The sequence below is a fragment of the Glycine soja genome, chromosome 8 (assembly GCF_004193775.1).
Source record: "Glycine soja cultivar W05 chromosome 8, ASM419377v2, whole genome shotgun sequence".
Taxonomy (NCBI): domain Eukaryota; kingdom Viridiplantae; phylum Streptophyta; class Magnoliopsida; order Fabales; family Fabaceae; genus Glycine; species Glycine soja.
In genome coordinates, this window is record NC_041009.1 from 12,322,448 (window position 1) to 12,343,527 (window position 21,080).

Genomic DNA, 21,080 nt, shown 5'->3' on the forward strand with positions numbered 1-21,080 from the left:
AAAAAAAACATTAATCTTTATTTTCTAAATTGTATTAATCAATACTCAAAAATTTTAAATTCAAACATACATAATAGTTACAGGTAATTACCCTAATTGTATATAATTAATAAATAAATTAATTAGTTTGATTATATAATTAAAAAAATATATTTATCTTGCTGAAAATATTTTTTATTACCATAACTAAAATATATATTGATCATAATTATTTTAATTAACTTAAATCATAATATATATTAGTCATAATTACAATAATTAATATAATTATGTAATTTTATCAATAAAAATAGAAATTTTTAGCAATGTGTAATAATTATATTTAATAAAAAATAAATATTATACATTAGTTCAATGAAATTACCTCAGTTTTTTATTTTTAAATTTTATGAGTTAATACTCAATTTTTAAATTCAAAAAATTACATTAATTACCTTAATTGTATAAAATTTATCATTATATTAATTACTTTTTAGATACAATTTTTTAAAAAATATAACCACCTTTATTTAAAATAACTTTTATTACCATAACTTAAATATAAATTATGCATAAATATCTTAGTTAATTTAATCACAGTATAAAATTATCTTAATTACTCTATAATATAATAGAGTACTTTTAATATTAAAAATAGAGAAAACCTGGGAGTTTCAAACTTTAAAACTAGATAGACAACATTACATAAAAAAAAATGAAAAAGAAAACTGAAAATGAAAATTATATGAAAACTTTCTAATAGGTCCTTGAGACTGCAATGTTTAAAAACAAGTACTACTATTTTATATGGCAAGTTAAGATTACCTTTCAAAAATATATATGACAAGTCATGACACATGTCGTCCTATTATTGGATCGTGTTAAAGGGAATATTTGAACATGTTGGTTATTTACAACCAAAAAGGAAAAAAAAAAACCCCCTATAATTCTTACTTATTTGTAGTGAAGTTTTATATTAGAAATTTATATATGAAAATAAGAGGAACGCCAACGACCTTTAATTTGATATTCTCTTTCTAATTTATTTCATTGACTAAAATTTATTAAAAATATCAATTTTAGTAGTTTAACTTTTAAGTCATGAGAAAAAAATCATATAATAAAAAATGAGATCTACTCAATTTAATGATTTTTAATAGAATTTTAGTCCATCACATAAAAAATATTATAAAAAAAGTGTAAGAACAAATGTCTCTATCATTTTTCAAAAAGTAATCAATATAAGCTAATCTATCGTGGATATTATAAAGGTTTAAGTACTCTGCAGGTCATTGAACTTTCAGCAAATTTTTATTTAGGTCCTGAACTTTTTGCTTAATTGAATTTAAGAACTTGTATTTATTTTTAATTAGATCCTTTTCAGACCTAAAAATTTTAAAACTAGAGAGACATCATTTGCATAATTTTTTATAAAAGAAAACTGAAAATGAAAAAACTATATAAAAACTTTCTAATAAGCCCATTACTCTTAAGTACAATATTTAAAAAAATACTCCATTTGTTCGTACTTATAATATCTAATTACCTGATAAATCATAATTAAATATAATGATTTATTAAGTTAATAATAACAATTTTTCTCTAAATTTATATTTTTCAAAATTACTCGTGTCATTAATACTTTTCTCTTTTTTTTTTTCGGTAATATGTATCAACTATTCTCTCTTCTATTTATTATTTTAAAGATATTTCAGTTAGTTTTTTTAATTTTTGTTATTATTCTCTTTTTTCCTAAATTTACATTTTTTGTTTTCAAGAACTTATCCGACTTTTGGATAAACAAACTTTTTTTTATAGTAAAAAAACTAAAAACTAACGGAAATATCTTACAAAATATAATTATTATTTCTCTTTTACATTTTTTAAATAAATCATAATTTTATTATTTTTTTTACATTTACCAAGTTCAAGTTAATTAATCATCTTGTTTGGTCAAATATTCATAATTTAATAAGTTAAATTTTTTAATTTTCAAATTTTAACTTTCAACCACCAATTAAATTTTTAATTTTTAAATTTTCAACTAATTTTGTGAAAAATATTCAAAATTGAAATATGCTCATATTCGTTACAAGTTACAACATATTTCTTACTCAGATTATTTTTAGCAAAACTTTAAATTCCAACAATTTGTTTTTTGTATAATCACTGTAACGAGAATCAATTTTTTTTTTCTGTCTTAATCAAATCTAATATCTCTCCTCCTCACTTGGACCACACAAGTGGGTACAATTTTCTAAAAGCATAGGACAAAAAATTAGTAGAGTAGTAGGTACAATTCGAAGAATGTTACTATATTTTATTTTAATACTGTGGATAGAATAATGGAGAGTCGGCTTGATTATGGAATTCTCTATTCGTTTTTATATATGACACTCAATTATATAATTCATTAAAGTTAAAAAAACGTTTTAATTTAATTAATGATAATTAATTTGTCTTAATTTTTTTTAAAACTACCATTGTCACATTGTGAATATATTATCTCTTTTCTTTAATAAAGATATTTTTAATATAAAAATAATTAATATAACAAACATTATTATATATTGAATCTTATACAAAATATTATTTTAAATTTATCTTATAAATGTGTGCGATTAAGATTCACAATAAATATTAATCACCATTTCGAGAACTATTCTACAATAATACAATGATTAGAAAAGGAAAATAAAAATAAAATACTATGCATAAAACAATGGAGAGTCGGCAGTATACGCTGTCAAGTTTCTCTGTCTCAATCTCTCTCAGTCATCTTAATGTTATCTCTACACTTCAGAACCAACACAACAACATCTCTCTCTTTCTATAGATATATGTTCTGAGTCTTTGGTTTTACGCAACCTTCTAGTGTCACTCAAAACAAAGAGAGAAAAACTATTCTCACTTTAAGTGATTGATTGTGTCCATATTCATTGTTTCAGCATCAACAATGAGGCGCTACTTGTCAAAATTCATTCATTACCCAATTGGCTTTAATCCATCAAACTCCTTTCCGGTGAGACCTCTCTCTCTGAGTTTGTCCATGTCAGTGTCTGATTAAATTTCAGTTACGAAGATATAATTCCCCTGTTCTATCAGGAACTAATAAAAACCCATCATTGAACATCAATTGGGTTTTTTATATTATGCTCACTCCAATAATTTGTTTTAGTAATGAATGATGATACCCGTTTACATGCAGATGAGAATTGTAATTTTATTTCTTGTCCAGGGATTATGTCAGAGTATGAATAATATTGGTTAACCTGAGTTAGATTCATGCTGTGTATGTTAAATCTGGAGTGTGATGGTGCTGATATATATGTTCAAACTCAGTTATAAACTTGCAATCCCCATTTTCTATCAAGAAAATGCAAAAAATAATTAGTGAGTTGTGTTGTGCCATCTGAAGCATGGGTACTTCTAAAATTATGCCGTACAGATATGTACCGGGTACGTGCCAAAAAATATTTTTTTTTATAAAAAAAGGGTATTTTATTGGGTAATATGGGTACTTTTTTGGGTACTATTGGTCTGCCTGTTTTGAGAGAAATTAGAACACCTATGTCTTTATCCATTCTATGGAAAAAAATATGTTCAACCCTTTTTAATGCATACAAATCTCCATCTTCTCTTTAGAAAGAGTAAGAGTTATAACGAGGGTAGGGTGAAAGCAAAAAATGGGATATTAGTGGAGATGGATGAGATTCACTCAAAGGGGTTGGCATTCTTAAAGTTGCTACTCTTTCTCTTGACAAACTTGCATAAAGGCTATTTCTTCAGTGACTATGAACAATAAAATAAATGCAACTGAAACTGTTAAAGTGTGATATCATAATCATGCTTAGGTGTTATAATATTTATTGGTGGACATTTTCGTATCATAATTTTCTATATGAAATATTTTTTTGTCATGTTGAATAATTTAATCTCCTTTTATATTATAAATTATGCTTATTAGTATTTTTATCATTTATAAAATTTAATCATGTTTATACTAAATCCTATTTTCATATATGCACATTTTTAAAAAAATTTATATAACGTATCCGTAAGCTAGATTTTCAGAAAATCTCGCATCCTGTACTTGTATCCGATACTGGTACTGCATCCGTATTCATGCAACATAGGTTGTGCCATTGTAATATTCTATTAGTTTCTACTCCCACTTACATGAAGGATTAATTATATTGATACCCATTTGCTTGCAGATGGGAATAGTTACTTTTTGTTCAGGGATTATGTGTGAGAATATTTGGTGCTGATATATGTTCAAATTTTATTTATGAAACTGTCTGGTGGCTTGTGACAAATTTTCTTAACAGTTGAATTGTGAGATGGGGTCCTACTGTGCTGCCAGAAGTACTAACCGTCAAGCTTCATTCAGTGGCAACATGCATGAATATGCCACAAGAGCTTTTGCAACAACATCTTGTGCTTCATTGTCTGAAGATCAACCAAAGGATAACTCTGTCTCTGATATGTTAGTAGATTCATTTGGAAGGCTTCACACTTACTTGAGAATATCTTTAACAGAGAGGTGCAATTTAAGGTGTCAGTATTGTATGCCAGCAGATGGTGTGGAACTCACTCCTAGTCCTCAACTTTTAACAAAGACTGAGATTCTGCGATGCGCAAATCTGTTTGTAAGCTCTGGAGTAAACAAAATACGTTTGACCGGTGGGGAACCAACTATTAGAAAAGATATTGAAGACATATGTTTGGAACTGTCGACCTTGAAGGGACTGAAGACATTGTCAATGACTACCAATGGTATTGCCCTGGCAAGAAAACTTCCAAAGCTGAAAGAATGTGGGCTTAATTCTGTAAACATTAGTTTAGACACTCTAGTACCAGCAAAGTTTGAGTTTATGACAAGACGCAAAGGGCATGAAAAAGTAATGGATTCAATTAATGCAGCCATAGACCTTGGATTTAATCCAGTTAAGGTATTTCTTGGTCTTATATTATTACTTTTTGCAAGTTTTCTTCTTTTATCACCTTCCCATGAGCAGCTACCTTTTTTCCAAATTCATTAAGTTATTCGAATGAATTATACAGCAAGGAATTGTTCTTGAATAAAGGTGCATAACCTCTATGGAAGATTTCATATGCCACTGATGGATGCATTTTAAGGTATCTTGTATGTTTTTGTTGTATTTCAGGTCAATTGTGTTGTAATGCGTGGATTTAATGATGATGAAATCTGTGACTTTGTTGAGTTGACGCGTGAAAAGCCAATTGATATTCGGTTTATAGAGTTCATGCCCTTTGATGGAAATGTTTGGAATGTCAAGAAACTTGTACCCTACTCAGAAATGTTGGATACAGTGGTAAGGTAGAATTCGGACTGAAGACCTAACTTTTATACAGCATTTTTATGTTCTCTTATAGTAGACGCCCTTTATAAACATCATTATCAAACAGATGAAACAGTTTACAAGCTTAAAAAGAGTTCAGGATCACCCTACAGATACAGCCAAGAATTTCACAATAGATGGGCATGCAGGTAGAATTTCATTTATCACATCGATGACTGAGCATTTTTGTGCTGGTTGCAATAGATTGCGACTACTAGCTGATGGAAACTTTAAAGTCTGTTTATTTGGTCCTTCAGAGGTAAGTTACACTCAAATCATCAAAGTTCAGTATATTATGCATTCCACTTAAATTTGGTGATGGCAATTGGGCTAGAATCTGTGATGTTGCATAAATTTGGTGAATCTGTGAGACTACAGTTGAAGACAATAATTGCAGGCTTTCTAAATTCATATGGGTAAATGAATTTTATAATTAGGTGATGTGGGTGAAGAATCTGGGATTAAGGAATTGGCATTTTAGGCCTATAAATGTTTTTGGTGAGTAAAATCATGACTATTGCTATTGCAAACCTTTAGCAGTCAGGTTTTATAAAAAAGTGTGAATGATTCCTTGCAGTCAGCAGTTGCAATTTCTGGTTATGATTCTGGGAGGTGTTTACTTTTATACCAGTGATCATCAGTGTCTTAACGGAATAAAGGGTTAAAGAAAGGGAAGCATCAGATTAGAACTTTGAACCTGTGGTTTGTACTGTCAGATCTGATTTCCTGATATGATGTATGCTCAATTTTGGGAAAAAGGGAAACTATCTGATCAACTCATAATAGACAAGCATAACTACAAATCAGTCATCAAATACATATAGCATCTTTCATATGTAGCTTCACCAAAAGATTTCTGTGATTTTCTCGTATAGGCTCATGCTCATTGTCTTGCAGATTAGCTTAAGAGATCCCCTGAGACGTGGTGCAGAGGATGATGAACTTAGAGAGATAATAGCGGCAGCAGTATGCACTTCTTCTGATTATTATTGCTAAAACTCATTGTGTTATATTGATTTACTATTTTTTTTCTTTGTTAGGATTTGTTTTCCTCTTTATGTTGCAATAGAATTTCGTTCACATGCTATTTTAATTTAGTATATGATAGTGGACCTCTAATAAAAAAGATCTAAACACACCCCACCACCTAACTGAGAAGTTAGGCTTTCTGTATACAAGACCTAGTTAGGAAAGGTTTAGCCTCACTTGTTAGTTGGGAGAGATCAGGGTCTCTCAAATACCCTGAGAAAATAACTATTTGTATTGCCATCTACATTTGAACCAGAGTAACCTGAGTGTTTCCATTGGAAATACAGTACAAACTCATTTCTGTTTTATTATTTCCTTCTGTCTTTGGTCCAGTCCTATCAACATATGCGGTTGTCTTCTGGCAAAATAGTCAACAGTGGGTCATAGACTACTTGAAATTGTATTGCCAACTTTAGTTAAGCTATTTTTATGCGGTCTTGTAATATCATGTTTCTTAATGTTGCCTTTCTTTTGTCCTAGGTGAAGAGGAAGAAAGCTTCACATGCTGGTATGTTCGACATAGCAAAGACTGCAAATAGGCCTATGATACATATTGGTGGATAAGGTCTGTTCATCTTTCCTTCTACTAATAAAGGTTTTTCCTAAAATATTCATCTTACAATAGGGGGATACAATACTTTGTCTCTATTTCAGGTATCATACATTGGAAAAATTGCTTATATATCAGGCAACCAGAGCAGCCCCAGCCAGAAGCACCCTGAATTGAGTGTTGGATGAGAGCCTGAGATCTTCTTTGATAGTCAATTTTACTCTTTGTTGAGTGGTGCAATTTTTTCAGTTGTACCTAGGCATATATTTTGCTAAATGTTTGTGTCTATTGGATACACTACATCACTTGAACTCAGTTGCAGTATCAGCCACTAATGCAAATTTGGACTTAGGTTTTCAGATCTTTTGTAATTCTTTCTCTACTGGTTTATATTTTTAGACAATGTGTTAATCCTTTCTCCATTGGTAGTTTGTTTACCAGCCGAGGTTTAAATCTTAGCATGTCACTATATTTATTTCTTTTATGGCAGACATGACAAAATGAAATTTTGAGAAGGTTGGCTATGCCTATTACGAGGAAGAAAGGATTAACATTTTTTTGTGTGTAGAATAACAATGAGAATAAGTATAACAGCGAGTTTTACGTTGGCTGTCGAGGGCTGTGGAGGGCCTAACACAATCCTCTTCCATAACTCTCAATGTAGCCGACTTTACCTAATGAGATAAGATTTTGTTGTTGTTGTACAATAACAATGAGGTTTGAACCTATGACCAATGCTTAGTTTTTGGCCAGCATTGGAATAGATCATTGAATTTGTATTATGTATGGAACGAGTTGTTGACATAATGCTGCTTCTCAGACTTTACACAGAGAAGCATTGTTCCATTGTATTAGAGAAAAAGCTGAAGTTACGGCTTAAGGAAGAGATGGTACAATTATGCTTAAGATGTTTTGGACATTTGAGAAGATAAATGAAAGACTCAGCTAAAAAAGTAATTTGGATGAAAAATAATCCAATCCATTAATTAGAGAGATAAACCAAGAAAGACCAGTGAAATCGTTAAAAAAGGATCTAAACTAAATTTAGATAAAACACAATAGAAATAACTGTTTTTTTTTTTTTTGTAGTGACAAATTGAGAAGGAGGGAATGATGTTTTAGTCTAAGGTAGGAAAAGTCACAGGACTCAAATAACTCTTGTAGAATACTTACATTTATCTTATCCTAATGGGACAAGTGAGAGCTCAAATCTGTGAACGATCAAGTTTGAAACCTTGTCTTGCTCTACACGATTAACCCCTTGGGCTTGACTTTAAATGATTTTGGTTGCTCTTACACATTTCATAGTACATTAAAAAAAAAGGTTAACATTTTTGCATAACCGTTTACTTTGTGACATTCAGATCGTGGGTGAAGCTATCTTTTGCTAAGGCTTCAAACCTGAAGCAGTTGACCTCACCTTGCTATGTAGTTTCTTTTGAATTATATATTTTTGTACATGAAAAGTGAACTGGTTTAGGAGTTGAGTTTTTGCCCTAAAAAATCAACGCTTTCATCAACTTGAATAAAAGAAGAGAAAGCCAATAAACTCAGCCACGTTTGTTTTCCAAGGTCAACATTGTCATTACCTTGAATAAAAGAAAGCTACAAAAACCTTGCGTTAGTGGTATCCCATTCTAAATAGCCGTGATATGTATACTTTGGACACATCATTATTGTGCCAGTGGATGTTTGCCTGTTCATATCCCCACAAGACACATTTTGATTATATTTTATTTACAAACTCAATTTGACATCATTAGTAATTTTTTTAAAAAAGAATTATTAATTTATTAACAATTTACATTTTGACCTGTAATTATACTTAAATATGATTTTGGTATGCAAAGCCATCATCTAATAGTTTAAGAGAATGCCGCGTTTTTAAACCCCATTTAGTACCTCATTACTGGTAAAGGAATTTTAAAGTTACTTCTAGCTTTCAGTTGATTCTATGCAGAAAACATGTTTAATTTTGATACCCTGTTATTGCAAAGATTACTCAACGAAGTGTATTCTAATTACATTATATTAATATCCAGATCCAACCCAACTTATTTACAGACCTAAAACGAATTTTAAAATGGATCTTTTTTAGTCTAATAATTTTTTTAATAAAAATTAATATTTTTATTGAAAATTTATTTTTCAAACTTTTAAAGATACAAAGTTATTTATTAATTTATTATAATTGATTTTCTTTACTATTTCTTTTTCAATCGATATTAAAGATAAGTTATTCAATCTTTCTTGAGATATTGTTAATCCTAAATAAAATTTAATTAATTTTAGTTTTGAAAAACTTCTTTCGACCGAAGCAACACTTACTGAAATTGTTAACATTATTCTATAAGTAATAAAAATATTCGAAAAAGAATCAATTCTTTTTTTATATAATAAAGTATGTCAATCCGTATATTATTTTCTTTTTGTATAATTTCTCTTATAATTTTTAGTTTGGTGAATAAATCTAATCCATCAATATTCGAGTGGTTATTATGTTTTAATGAACGTTCAAGGTTAAGACAATATTCTTTAGGCGATTTTACAACTTCATTATCAATATTTTTATCTAATTATTTTTTTTCTACGAATAATACATTTTTCACGAAATTTAGGTTTTATATCCATTTCAGTAGAAATTTATTTAACATAAATTATAGCATTTTCAAATTCATATGAGTGTTATTGGAAGTTAAAACTATATTTCTTTTTGTAATATTTTTATGGGTATTATAAGAAAATATGAGTCTTATAATTATTCATATATTTTTTAGGCCTATTTTTTTTAAGGCCTAAAGGAAGGACTTTAGTTGTTTTACATTGGGCCGACCTTGTTAATATTACTCAAAATTATTAGTAAACTTATAATTATTCATATATTTTTTTAGGCCTATTTTTTTAAGGCCTAAAGGAAGGACTTTAGTTGCTTTACCCTTAGGCCGACCTTGTTAATATTACTCAAAATTATTAATAAATGAGAAAAATACAAAAATGATTGCACAAACTATATGTAATGCATTTTTGGATATCAGTTGGAGAACACAAATGTACTTTTGCTTCTAAAACAAGTGTTTGGATTTCCGATAGGAGGATTCTTAAAGTATGTTTTGAGAGCAAAATGAGTTTTGATTACTCTTCAAAAGAATGTTTGAAAGTAAATTTTTGTGTAAAACTTAGTTTGAGAGATGTAAGACTTAAGATATTTTTGCAAATTTAACTTTACCCAAACTTAAATTTACAAACTTTAATTCAAATATGCCCAATAAATTTTGCCTTCTTCATTTTATGCCTTGAAATTCAGAAAATATACATCAGAATTCCTAAAAACATGTTTCCAATTTTTATTCAAACATAACCAATTGACACAAAAGCTTATCATATATTTTAATGGGATAAACATTATTTGTTCTTAATCTTGTGCTCTAATAACTTTAAGGTTTTGTTTGAGAAACACATGAATATAAAAATCAGAACCAATGAACGAAAATGCACAACATTTAATCAAAAAAATACATTCAATTACGATGTAATGCATCCTACCACTCTGCATAAACTATACATTTCACGTCTTTTGATGAAGATATCACATCGACTAGTGTTGAGACCAAAATAATATATATAAATAAGAGACAATCCTCATCTTACAAATTGATTTCATAAAGTTGAGTTAGATTAATAACTCACATAATATCCTAGTGATTTGTTGTCGAGTGTTAAAGATCTCACATCTATTATGGTAGGTTTGAATTATTGAACCTCATCTCAATATTTGTGATGAAGATATGTCTCCAATGAGGAGTTCTAAATGGAGGTTTCTCAGCGTTCATTAATCCGTATCCCTTTTCATCCCTATTAAGCATGCTCTATTTGAAAACTGAATTTACTGTTTATAATAATATTTCATACGCTTTCAAACCGTAAATGCTGTTGATTTCTAAAGCTCACCACTATTGAAAAGTCTTGAATGATGAGTTCCAAATGGTGGCTTCACGACTTGCATTACATCTTGTATTCTCTAACAAACAGCATAATTTTTTCGCCATCTATTTTGTTCAACAATTCCAATTTCATCTCCAATCATAATTCAATTTACTGTCTAAATAATCTTTCTTTCACTTTCAAAGTGTAATGCTGTTTATTTCTGAAGCTCATTACTCTTGAAAAGTCTTCATAAAGATAACAACTGTCAGGTCTACATTAATACTGTATACACGACAAGGACCCTATTTGATTACTCCAATGTTGTCAAAGCTCGAATTATAATTTTTTTTCTTCAAATGGAGTGAATTGATCTGTGAATTTTTAGCCTGCAAAAGTCCAAATATCCCTTCTGCTCCCCTGGGAATGATTAGAAGAAGGGAAAACCAATAGCCTAGAGAAAAAGAATAGCTGAACTAGGAAAATTTTGGTTTTGCAAAATTTGACAATTGCTATCTGAAAGATCAAGAAAGCAATCATTACCAAGAGAAAGAGATGCAATAAGACAACTATTATACCCACAACAAAGTATTATGGCATGTAATGTTAATGAATACTCACTACAATCCTTAAGCATCCAAAGGACTAATTGAGATCAATACACATGTACTGTATCGGAACCAAGGTAATTGTCAATACTCAATCTAGCTACAATTGGGAGAAGCATCAGTTCTTCAGTGACTCATTTTCATGATAAATTTGTTCATATCGAAAAGATAGACACATAACAGCATATAAAAAACACAGGCCTTAATTTTGATTCCCTGCAGGCAAAGTACTTAACTCTTCCATAAAACCATCCAATTCTGAGAACCCATCAAGGAAACCACTGAACTTCTCGTTTGACTTTGACCTCCACACATCATCTTGAACTTCCTCCTCTTTATGTTCATTCTTTAGCCTTGTCCCATTTTGTAGACTCAGAAACTCCTCTTCATCTTGCATGATCATGGCCTTCTTGGGGTGTGAATCCATTGGTTCTTTGGTTAGTGCAGTTTCGGACTTGCTTCCACCTGTTCCTTCTTCTTTTGGCTTTCCTGTGAGCCTTTGAACCAACTCTCTGAAATTTGCAGCATCAGTTTTGATGATTTCTGGAGTATACACATGAATTATCCTGATCTTTGGCTTGGTTTTTGAGACCAAATGTGAATCTTTGTTAATTCCTAGCTTTGTCATCTCTTTTTTGGTTGATTCTGAATGTTGAAAGAAAAGTGGATTGAAACTGATGGTTACCTGCTACTATATCCTGCAAGAAAACAAGGTGCAGATTCTCATGTTTACTTGAAGCTGTCTTTTGGAAACTAAGATTGGATATACATCTCACCAAATTTATAGTCAATAAATTAATAAAGCAAGAAAGACATAATGGGTCCCGCCTACTCATACATGTAATTTTTTTCTTCAATATTTAATGTCTCTCTGCATTGACAATTTATAACAATGAAATATGAGAGCCATGTCCTAAGGTCATTTGGCCACTTGTTACATTCAATTTGATCTTATTTTGCCACATGTCAAACTAATGATTAGACCAAATTCCTTAGTTTGTCATTTATTCAATTGAGTGCAGCCTGTTAATTTGTAGCCACCACCAATTTAATAATACTGTATATCCTTTATTCTTGATGTGTATAGTCTCTATTTCTATTAATTTAGCTGTGGCAGGATATTCATTGAGAAACGCATCTAGCTCACACAGATTAGGCCAAAGTTCATACATTTTACCCTTTGGAAAAGACTAGGAAAATTTTTTCAATCAACAATATTAGTTCCCTACCGCACTTTCTCTATATTGTGAGTTTTGAATTATCCATTTAGGTCTTGATATAATGAGTTTGATACTAACTCAACTTTATAAAATCAATTTGTAAGATGAAGATTGTTGTTCATTCATATATATTATATTTTGACACTTTAGTCAACGGGAAATTTTAACATGTCTCCTTTTACTCAGGGCTACCTGTTACAATGTAGAAATTCAACATACCCTCCTTTGCCCACAGCTACCCACTACAATTAAGATGAGCTAAGAGTGATCACAATGGCTTTCCAACATTTCCCTCACACTCAAAGCTACCCGTCTAGAGGGTGATAAACACGAGTGACCTACCAATGAATCTAGAATAGACTTTGATATCATGTTATAACATTGGTTTGAATCTAACTTAAAAACTAGCGTACCCCATTGCTCAGAGGCTCTTCGCTATGCGAAGGTATGGGGGAGGGATATTGTACGCAGCCTTACCCTTGCATATGCAAAGAGACTGTTTCCGGATTCGAACCCATGACCAACAAGTCACCAAGGCACAACTTTACCGCTGCATATGCAAAATCGACTTATATAGTGAGGATTGCTTCTCATTCCTCACTCATGCATCCTATCTCGACATTATCTTTAACGAATGAGAGACTTCAACATACTCTCTTTTGCCAATGGTTACCTGCCTCAATGTGGGACATCAACACATTCCTCTTTGTCCACGACTACCCGCCATAACTAAGGTAGACTAAGGTGAACCAAAATTAAGGTGACTTTCCAATATCTCCTGCACGCTCAAGGCTACCCGCCTAGAGCGGAATAAACATTGATGATCCATCAATGAATCTAAGATAGACTCTGATACCATGTTACAACGTGGGTTTGAGCTTAACTCAACCTTAGAAAACTGATTTGTAAGGTGAGGATTGTTCCCCACTTATATACTTTATCTCAACACTTTCTTTAATCAATGTGAAACTTCGACACATCCCCTTTAACCTACAACTATCTACGATAATGTGAGACTTCAACATACTCTTGTTTGCCCACGACTACTTGCCACAACTAAAGGGGACTATGGGTGACAACAATTAAGGTAATTTTTCAACAAGGCCTAAATGAGCAATTTAAGCATCATGTACTACATTTCTATTTCTGTGTCGATGAAGATACCAATTTAACATAGGGATTATCTAAAAAAGAAACCAAATTTTATTCTTATGTTCATTCAAATTGATAAGTATATTGGGACTTGAACACAAATATTAAGAAAAATCCAAAATCAAATTGACTAGAGATAATACAAAATAAAATAAAATTATATATAAATAGGGTAACTCTTACCATCACATTCTGAGAAAGTATTAGGAATTGAATTAAACTCAAATTTAAATTCTAAGATAATATCAGATTATGACAAGAAAAAGGTATATATAATCATAGTAATGTATATAAATGAGATAATCTTCACTTTTATAAGTTAATTTTATGAAATTAAGTTATGCTCAAATTCCAACTTTAAGATAATATTGAAAGGGGATTCATCCTCTATGATCTTTATCTGACAAAAGTGAAGATCACGAATGTGATAGCTCGTGAGATCAGTGCAAAAGATGTACGCAAAGATTAGCCTACATAGCACATCTGTTGGGTTTGTGAAGATCAGCGAAGCACACCAGAGTGTTGTGTCCTAATGGATTAGTAAATATTCTTGCAGCATAAGGATTTTTTTTCTAGTCTGATAAGACTACCCCACGTGGGGGCGGGTTGTGGTCCCTCCTGCCCATGCACGTGAGTCCTAATTAAGGATTTTGTCAGTGACAGTTAATAAGTACAATGCAACAACAGGTTTTTCACTCTTGAAAATGAAATCATTGAGCTCCCTGAAACAAGAGGAAGCAGAGATAATAGGATTTTCAGGGGAAAAAGAAAAAGTACAAAAAATTTATACAGTCAAGCTCTCTGTGTATATCCTATTTCCGTAGTAAATTTTCAGTGAAGAAAATACGCACTCCTAAGTAATATACTAAAAATATTGGTTAAGGAATTAAACATAAATTTTTTATGTTGAGATTGCATTAAAAATTACAGAAGAAAATAGTATACTATTACACTTTTCTCAATAAATAGTAAAAAAAATCACTTTTGATTCTTTAACCAGTCTCCATAGGTGGTTAGCATTTTCTAAACAGGAAAAGTAAAAATGGATAATTATGATATGATTTGTGAAGAATTTGTAAGATAGTTAATGTTCATAATTAGGATGAAATATATTTTTGATGTTTTATTTTATTATTAAAATTTGTTTTGATCTTTATCTTTTAAAGATTTATTTTGGTATTTTATCTTTAAAATTTGGGTCAATATTGCATTTTCGTCAATCTGAAACTAGCATTGTTAGTGTTTTATATAATAATTAATTTTAATATAGTGACAATTTTTAACTGTTATTATAATATTTAAAGTTTCAAAAATTAAAAGAAAAGGAAAGCAAAGTGTGTGCATGAGAGTCTCTTTGTCCCCCTTATATGAAAGGGAGTAAGTGAAGAAAAATCTATGATTGTTGTTGCTAACAAAAAGGAGAGAATAGAATACAATTGGGTTCTCAGATCAATCCCCCTTCCTTTGTGCAGGGATCTCAAAAATAAATAAGAAGAGGATGAGAAATCCATTTTTTGTGTTGTTTATGATCGAATAAAGGAACTTTCTTGATTCATCAATTTATCAAATTGATTGAGAGATTTCATTGCCGTATGTGTTTTTATCCACATAGTGGAAAATAAGATGATTCGTTGAAGCATGTGTGTGAGAATTGAACATTTTTATCTCGCAAATTTTACAAAATCCAGTTTTTTTTTTTTTATATCTTCTTTTCCATCTATGTTTTCTGCAATTCATTGAGGGGTTTAGGTCACCTCTCTCATGCGTGCGAGGAACATACCAAAAAAATATTTTTAAGTATGATCGAGAATGGAAGATAATAAATTAGGTCAAGTTTCCATATTAGAGAAACTTGTTTTATAAAACTAGACCAGGAAGCTTATATTGTTGGTAATTTTAATAAAACTAAATGATGACAACTTCTAGCATGTACCACTTGATCATGTGGTTTATTATGGACCACTTATATTTACCATGAGATTAATCTCTTTCCTACACTAATATGGTGAACCCTTAGTATCAAATTTTTAATTTCTCTTTGTCCATCTCCCTCTCCTTTGTTCTCCGACCATCGCTCACCGCTGTCGGAGGTGATTTTTGGTCATGATGCCTTTACTAGCAACCCTTGCTTCCCTTCCTTTTTCTCTTTCTTTATCAAACAGATCAACGACTCACAACACCACAATAGATCCATGATGTCATTGACTTCACCAAAGATGCACCAAATTCATGACAGTAAAACTGCATTAACTGGAGCACTGACTTTGTGATTTGAAGAACCACCACGAGTGGGTGCCGATAATAGATTTGCACCAAATTAAGGGGATTTTGTTCCTCATCTACTAGATCTATGACAACAGATTCGCACCAAATCAAGGTGACTTCTTGCGGGTTTGTTGTCCTAGATCTAAATTGAGTTGGACCTTGTTCAATTGTTTTTTATTTGATCATGAACAACGAAAGGGGTGACACAAATCTTGAAAGAGGTCACGATCATCACATGAACAAGGTGTTCACGCTGAGGTCATGGTGCCTATTGAGGCACTAGTTCAACAGTGATTGACAAATGGCGATGGTGATGGATGTGAGGTGGCGACAACAATGACTAGGTGAGGAAGGAGGAAAAGTTGGAGGGGAGAAAGGAAATGCTTTAGTGAGGGAGGATTTATGATAACACTATGTACCTTGTTTCATCTAATGTCTATAAATAATGGTGTGCGGTAGATCACATGATCAATTGGTCCATGCTAGAAGTGGTCCAAAATGATTATAATGGTTGTTGTTAAAATCCTCACATAAAAAAAACTCACCTCAGTTTATCTTAACATCAAAGCCTTTCAATCCACACAAAGTTAGATAAAAAAAAAAAATCACCAATCTCAAACAACAATTGTACCAAAATCAAATTTGCATTTCACATGTTAAAAACAAAAATAAGAAATCAATAATAATAACTACACAATGACCCAACCAAAGCATTGTAAAATAAAGCAAGCAATGGAATTAATTAAAATTGAATTGCATGATGAGTGAGAACTAAATGGCTATGGAGACAAAGGTAGCATATATCCAACAAGAATGGATGGGTGAAAATTGAAGAATCAAGAAATGATGTTATTAAAACAATAAAAAAGTTGAGAGAGAATGAAAAAACCTTCAAAAATTGATAATTGAAGCAAGCAGATGAGTGTGACACTGACAAATTGATTGGCTTTCTTTGTTTAGTGATGGTGGTGGGAGATGAATCATTTGATTTGGGGTGAGACTTGTAATGAATATTTATTGTGTGAAAGAGCAAGTGAAAGAATGAAAGAAGAGTGAAAGAAGGTATTATTTATAAACTAATGAAATAAATTATTATAGTGATAGTTAAAAACGTTACTTTTATGAAAATTTGTCAATATCTTATTTTTATTATTAATGACATTAATTGCTTTCACACGAATCGAAGGATAATATTAACTTGAATTCAAAAGTTAAAATCACTAAAATAAATTTCTTAAAAGATAAGTGGGTCTCCGCCAAAATAGTTCATGATTATCAAATTCTTGAGTTAACTAGTCAACTCTTACAATTTTACGAGTCCACTTGTTCTCTGCGAGTTGACTCATGTGCAAACTCTCTTATTAGTAGACACAAGGTAGGCTTGGTGCAACTTGGTAGACTCTTGAGTTTACCACAAAATTAACAAATTAAAAAAATTAGACCAAAACGTAAATCATTTTGGATTGTTTTCTGTGCATTTAGGGTCTAACATACATCTATTTGGTATGTTGTTCCTGAAATGAAGGACCCTTCCCCTGTAACGACATCAAATCCTTGATGGGAATATTATACCACTAATATCACATATGCAAGTTATTATCTAGCAGTGATGCATTATTGAACTTAATTATTTAAATATTGTGGAATTTATGATTTACTATTTTTCTTTATTATGTTATTAAATTTTTTAATTGGTATGTTATTTATTGATATTTTGTTATTATTTTTATATGAAATAAACTCTTACAAGTCTACAAATTGAGTCTATGGAGCTTCCACGAGTCTATGTAGACTCTTGAGTTTGATAGTCTTACATGGTTGTGCATTCAATGGTAGTAGGCAGTGGTTCATTAGAGGATGGAGGTTTCGATATAGTTGTTGCTCCAGAGAATAGGAGGCACGACAATAGCCAAAGATGCTTCGCAGTAGGGACAAGAACTCGCATAAAAGGATTATCATGAAATGGTTATGGAGATGAATATAACATATATTCAACAACCACCACGAAAGTGAAAGTGATTATGAAGAAATGCAAGAAAGTAATGAATGGATGAAAATTGAAAAATCAAGAAATGATGTTACTAAAAATGCAAAGAGTTGTGGGAGAATGAAAAAAACCTACGAAAACTGAGAACTAAAGGAAACATGTGAGTGTCACATTGACAAATCGATTGTTTTCTTCATTTGGGGGCAGTGGTAGGAGATGGATAATTTGATTTGAGGAAAGGGTGTTCATGGGGTTGGGTTGGTTCAAGTTTGGCTAAACCCGTTACCTAATCCGATCAAAATTTTTCGGTTGGATTTAAGTAAATTTTTTACATACTTGACTCAATCCAACTCGATCATAAACAAATTGGATTAATTGAGTCTCAATATTTAAATTTTTTTTTTTTTTTAAAAAAATTAAACTTTTTTAGAATAATAATTTGTTTTTGTCTAAAACTTTGTAAGTATATAATGACTAAATACACTCAAAATAGATCAAATTATGATAATATTTGACTAAAAAATTAATGATTTCAATGTTAATACAATATTTTTTTGTTTCTATATATAAATAAAGTATTATATTAGATGAGAAAACATAAACAAAATCAAGACTTGAAAACAACTCAAAAAGAAAAAAATATGGGTGATTTAATTTAATAATCTAATAAACTATGAGAGCTAAAAATTAATGTGTTTTGTATTTAATAGATAATTTATATATAATAATAAATTTAGTTATATGATATGAGATGAGTGTTGGGTTGGGTTAAAAAAATAGAATCTGTTATTCAATTTGTATGTAATTGGATTAATCGGGTTCGACTTGAACATTTAAAAATCAAATCCAATATAATTGGGTTGGGCCACCAGTTGACTCAGACCCATGAACAGTCTAATTTAAAGTGAGGCTTGTAATGTGTATTTATTGTGTGAGAGAGGAAGATAAAGAAAGAAGGGTGAAGTAAAATTTAATGAAATAAATTATTACAGTGACGGTTAAAAGCGTTACTTTGTTAAAAAATATCACTATCTTATTTTTATTATTAATGACATTAATTACTTTCACACTAGGGGAAGGATAATACTAACTTAAATTTAAAAGTTAAATCACTAAAATAAATTTAGTGGAAGATATGTGGCTCATAAAAAAAATGGTGCATGCACCAGAGAAAGGTGGCACGTGGTGGCATGTCAAGCTGAGAAGGGTGGCGCAAGGCGGTAGGCCTTGGGCCAAGTGGTGTGTGGTTCGTCAGAGGATGACAGTTCCAATCTAGTGGACATGTTGGAGAAAAGGGTCCACGACGACAACCAAAGATGTTTCCTAGTAGAGATAAACACTTGCAGAAAAGGATTATGACAAAATGGTTATGGAGATGAATGTAGCATATATTCAACAACCACTAAGAAAGTAAAAGTAATTATGAAGAAATGCAAAAAATTAATGAATGGGCGAAAAATTGAAGAATCAAGAGATTATGTTATTAAAAATGCAAAGAGTTGTGAGAGAATGAAAAAAGAAACCTTTAAAAACTGAGAAGTGAAACAGACATCTGAGTGTGACACTGATAAATCGATTGATTTCCTTTGTTTGGCGGTGGTGGTGGGAGATGGTTAATTTGATTTGAGGTGAGGATTGTAACTTGTATTTGTTGTATGAGAGAGCAAGAGAAAGAGAAAAGGGTGAAAGAAGGTCTTATTTATAAAATTTAATGAAATAAACATTTACAGTGAAGGTTAAAAATGCTACTTTGTTAAAAATTATTGCTATCTTATTTTTAATATTAATGGCATTGATTACTTTCACACTAGTGGAAGGATAATATTAACTTAAATTTAAATGTTAAATCACTAATATAAATTTCTTCAAAAATAAGAGTGTTGCCGAAAAAATGGTGCATGTGTTGGAAAAAAAAACCAAAGAAGGGTGGTGCGTGGCAACGTGTTTGGTGGCGGTAGACAATGATGTGTGGTTCACCGGAGGATGACGGTTCCGATCTAGTGATCATGCCGGAGAAAAGGCACGATGACTGCCAAAGAAGCTTCACAATAGGGACAGACACTTAAAGAAAGGGATTATGACGAAATGGTTATGGAAACGATGGTTACATATATATTTAACAACCAGTGAGAAAGTGAAACACTCAAGGTATAAATTAGATAAAAGAATAAAAGCAGAATTTAGCCCGCATAAATATGTTTATCTAATAGCATTATTTTGAGAAACAATGTTATCGATGTGCTATATATGCACTTTATTTAAATAAAATAATCCTCTCTAGTTACTAAAATTTTCTAGTGGGAAAGCGAAAGACTCAAGGTTGTTGTGGGTTCCAGTATCATGGTGGAAAATAAGGTTGTGACAAAATCAACTTATGAATGATTTACCTACGGAAAATAATCGCATGAAAACTTGTTTTATGTGAAGTTTTAAGCAAAAATTGCTGGAAATTCCACAGGTAAGACAAAATTCTAGTATTGTGTCTTTCTCCTCCGTTGAACTTTAATTTATGGGTTAATAGTGTGGTGTAAAAGGCTTGCGTGCTTCATTTTCGATTGGGGGAAACAAACCAATAATGTTACGATACATAGGCCTGTTATTAAAAGGTTAAATGGCGGTGGTTTGTTTATTTATTTTATTTTTCCATTTACATTAAAACTCTGCCTTTCTTTCTTAAGTCAAACCCACATTCTAACGTGAATGTAAAATTTATATAGTATATGGTATAATAATACTTGACTAGACTTTTATTTTAGGATTAAATGTAATTTTGGTTCTTTAATTTTAATTATGCAAATTTATAATTGTGTAAATTGATTTTTCTTTTATTAATCTTTTGCTAAAAATGTAATGAATTAATTTATAAAAGTAATAAATATAGTTGTTTTTATGATGAACTCACCATGATTTTACATGTGTGTTACCATGATTTTTTTAGCAATGAACCAAACACAATAACAAATGTTGAGTTTTTATTAATCTAAATAATATTTTTTTATTATA

General features: G+C 30.8%; 2 protein-coding genes across 4 annotated transcripts; one reads left to right on the forward strand and one right to left on the reverse strand.

Annotated features, from left to right (window-relative positions):
- Positions 1-2,741: 2,741 nt before the first annotated feature.
- Positions 2,742-7,359, forward strand: LOC114422021 (GTP 3',8-cyclase, mitochondrial-like). Of its 2 annotated transcripts, none has more exons than XM_028388192.1 (7): positions 2,742-3,001; positions 4,311-4,934; positions 5,151-5,318; positions 5,413-5,604; positions 6,243-6,311; positions 6,855-6,939; positions 7,029-7,359. In XM_028388192.1, exons 1-6 carry the CDS (start codon positions 2,936-2,938, stop codon positions 6,936-6,938), a joined length of 1,203 nt encoding a protein of 400 aa, XP_028243993.1. In that variant the 5' UTR covers positions 2,742-2,935; the 3' UTR covers position 6,939; positions 7,029-7,359. The 2 variants fall into 2 exon arrangements, with proteins under 2 accessions (XP_028243993.1, XP_028243994.1); XM_028388193.1 differs by lacking the exon at positions 2,742-3,001 and adding an exon at positions 3,032-3,438.
- Positions 7,360-11,401: 4,042 nt separating this feature from the next.
- Positions 11,402-19,731, reverse strand: LOC114424447 (VQ motif-containing protein 17-like). Of its 2 annotated transcripts, none has more exons than XM_028391298.1 (2): positions 19,601-19,731; positions 11,402-12,151 (listed from the first exon to the last, which is right to left on the reverse strand). In XM_028391298.1, exon 2 carries the CDS (start codon positions 12,079-12,081, stop codon positions 11,656-11,658), a length of 426 nt encoding a protein of 141 aa, XP_028247099.1. In that variant the 5' UTR covers positions 12,082-12,151; positions 19,601-19,731; the 3' UTR covers positions 11,402-11,655. The 2 variants fall into 2 exon arrangements, with proteins under 2 accessions (XP_028247099.1, XP_028247098.1); XM_028391297.1 differs by lacking the exon at positions 19,601-19,731 and adding an exon at positions 16,980-17,116.
- Positions 19,732-21,080: the final 1,349 nt, after the last annotated feature.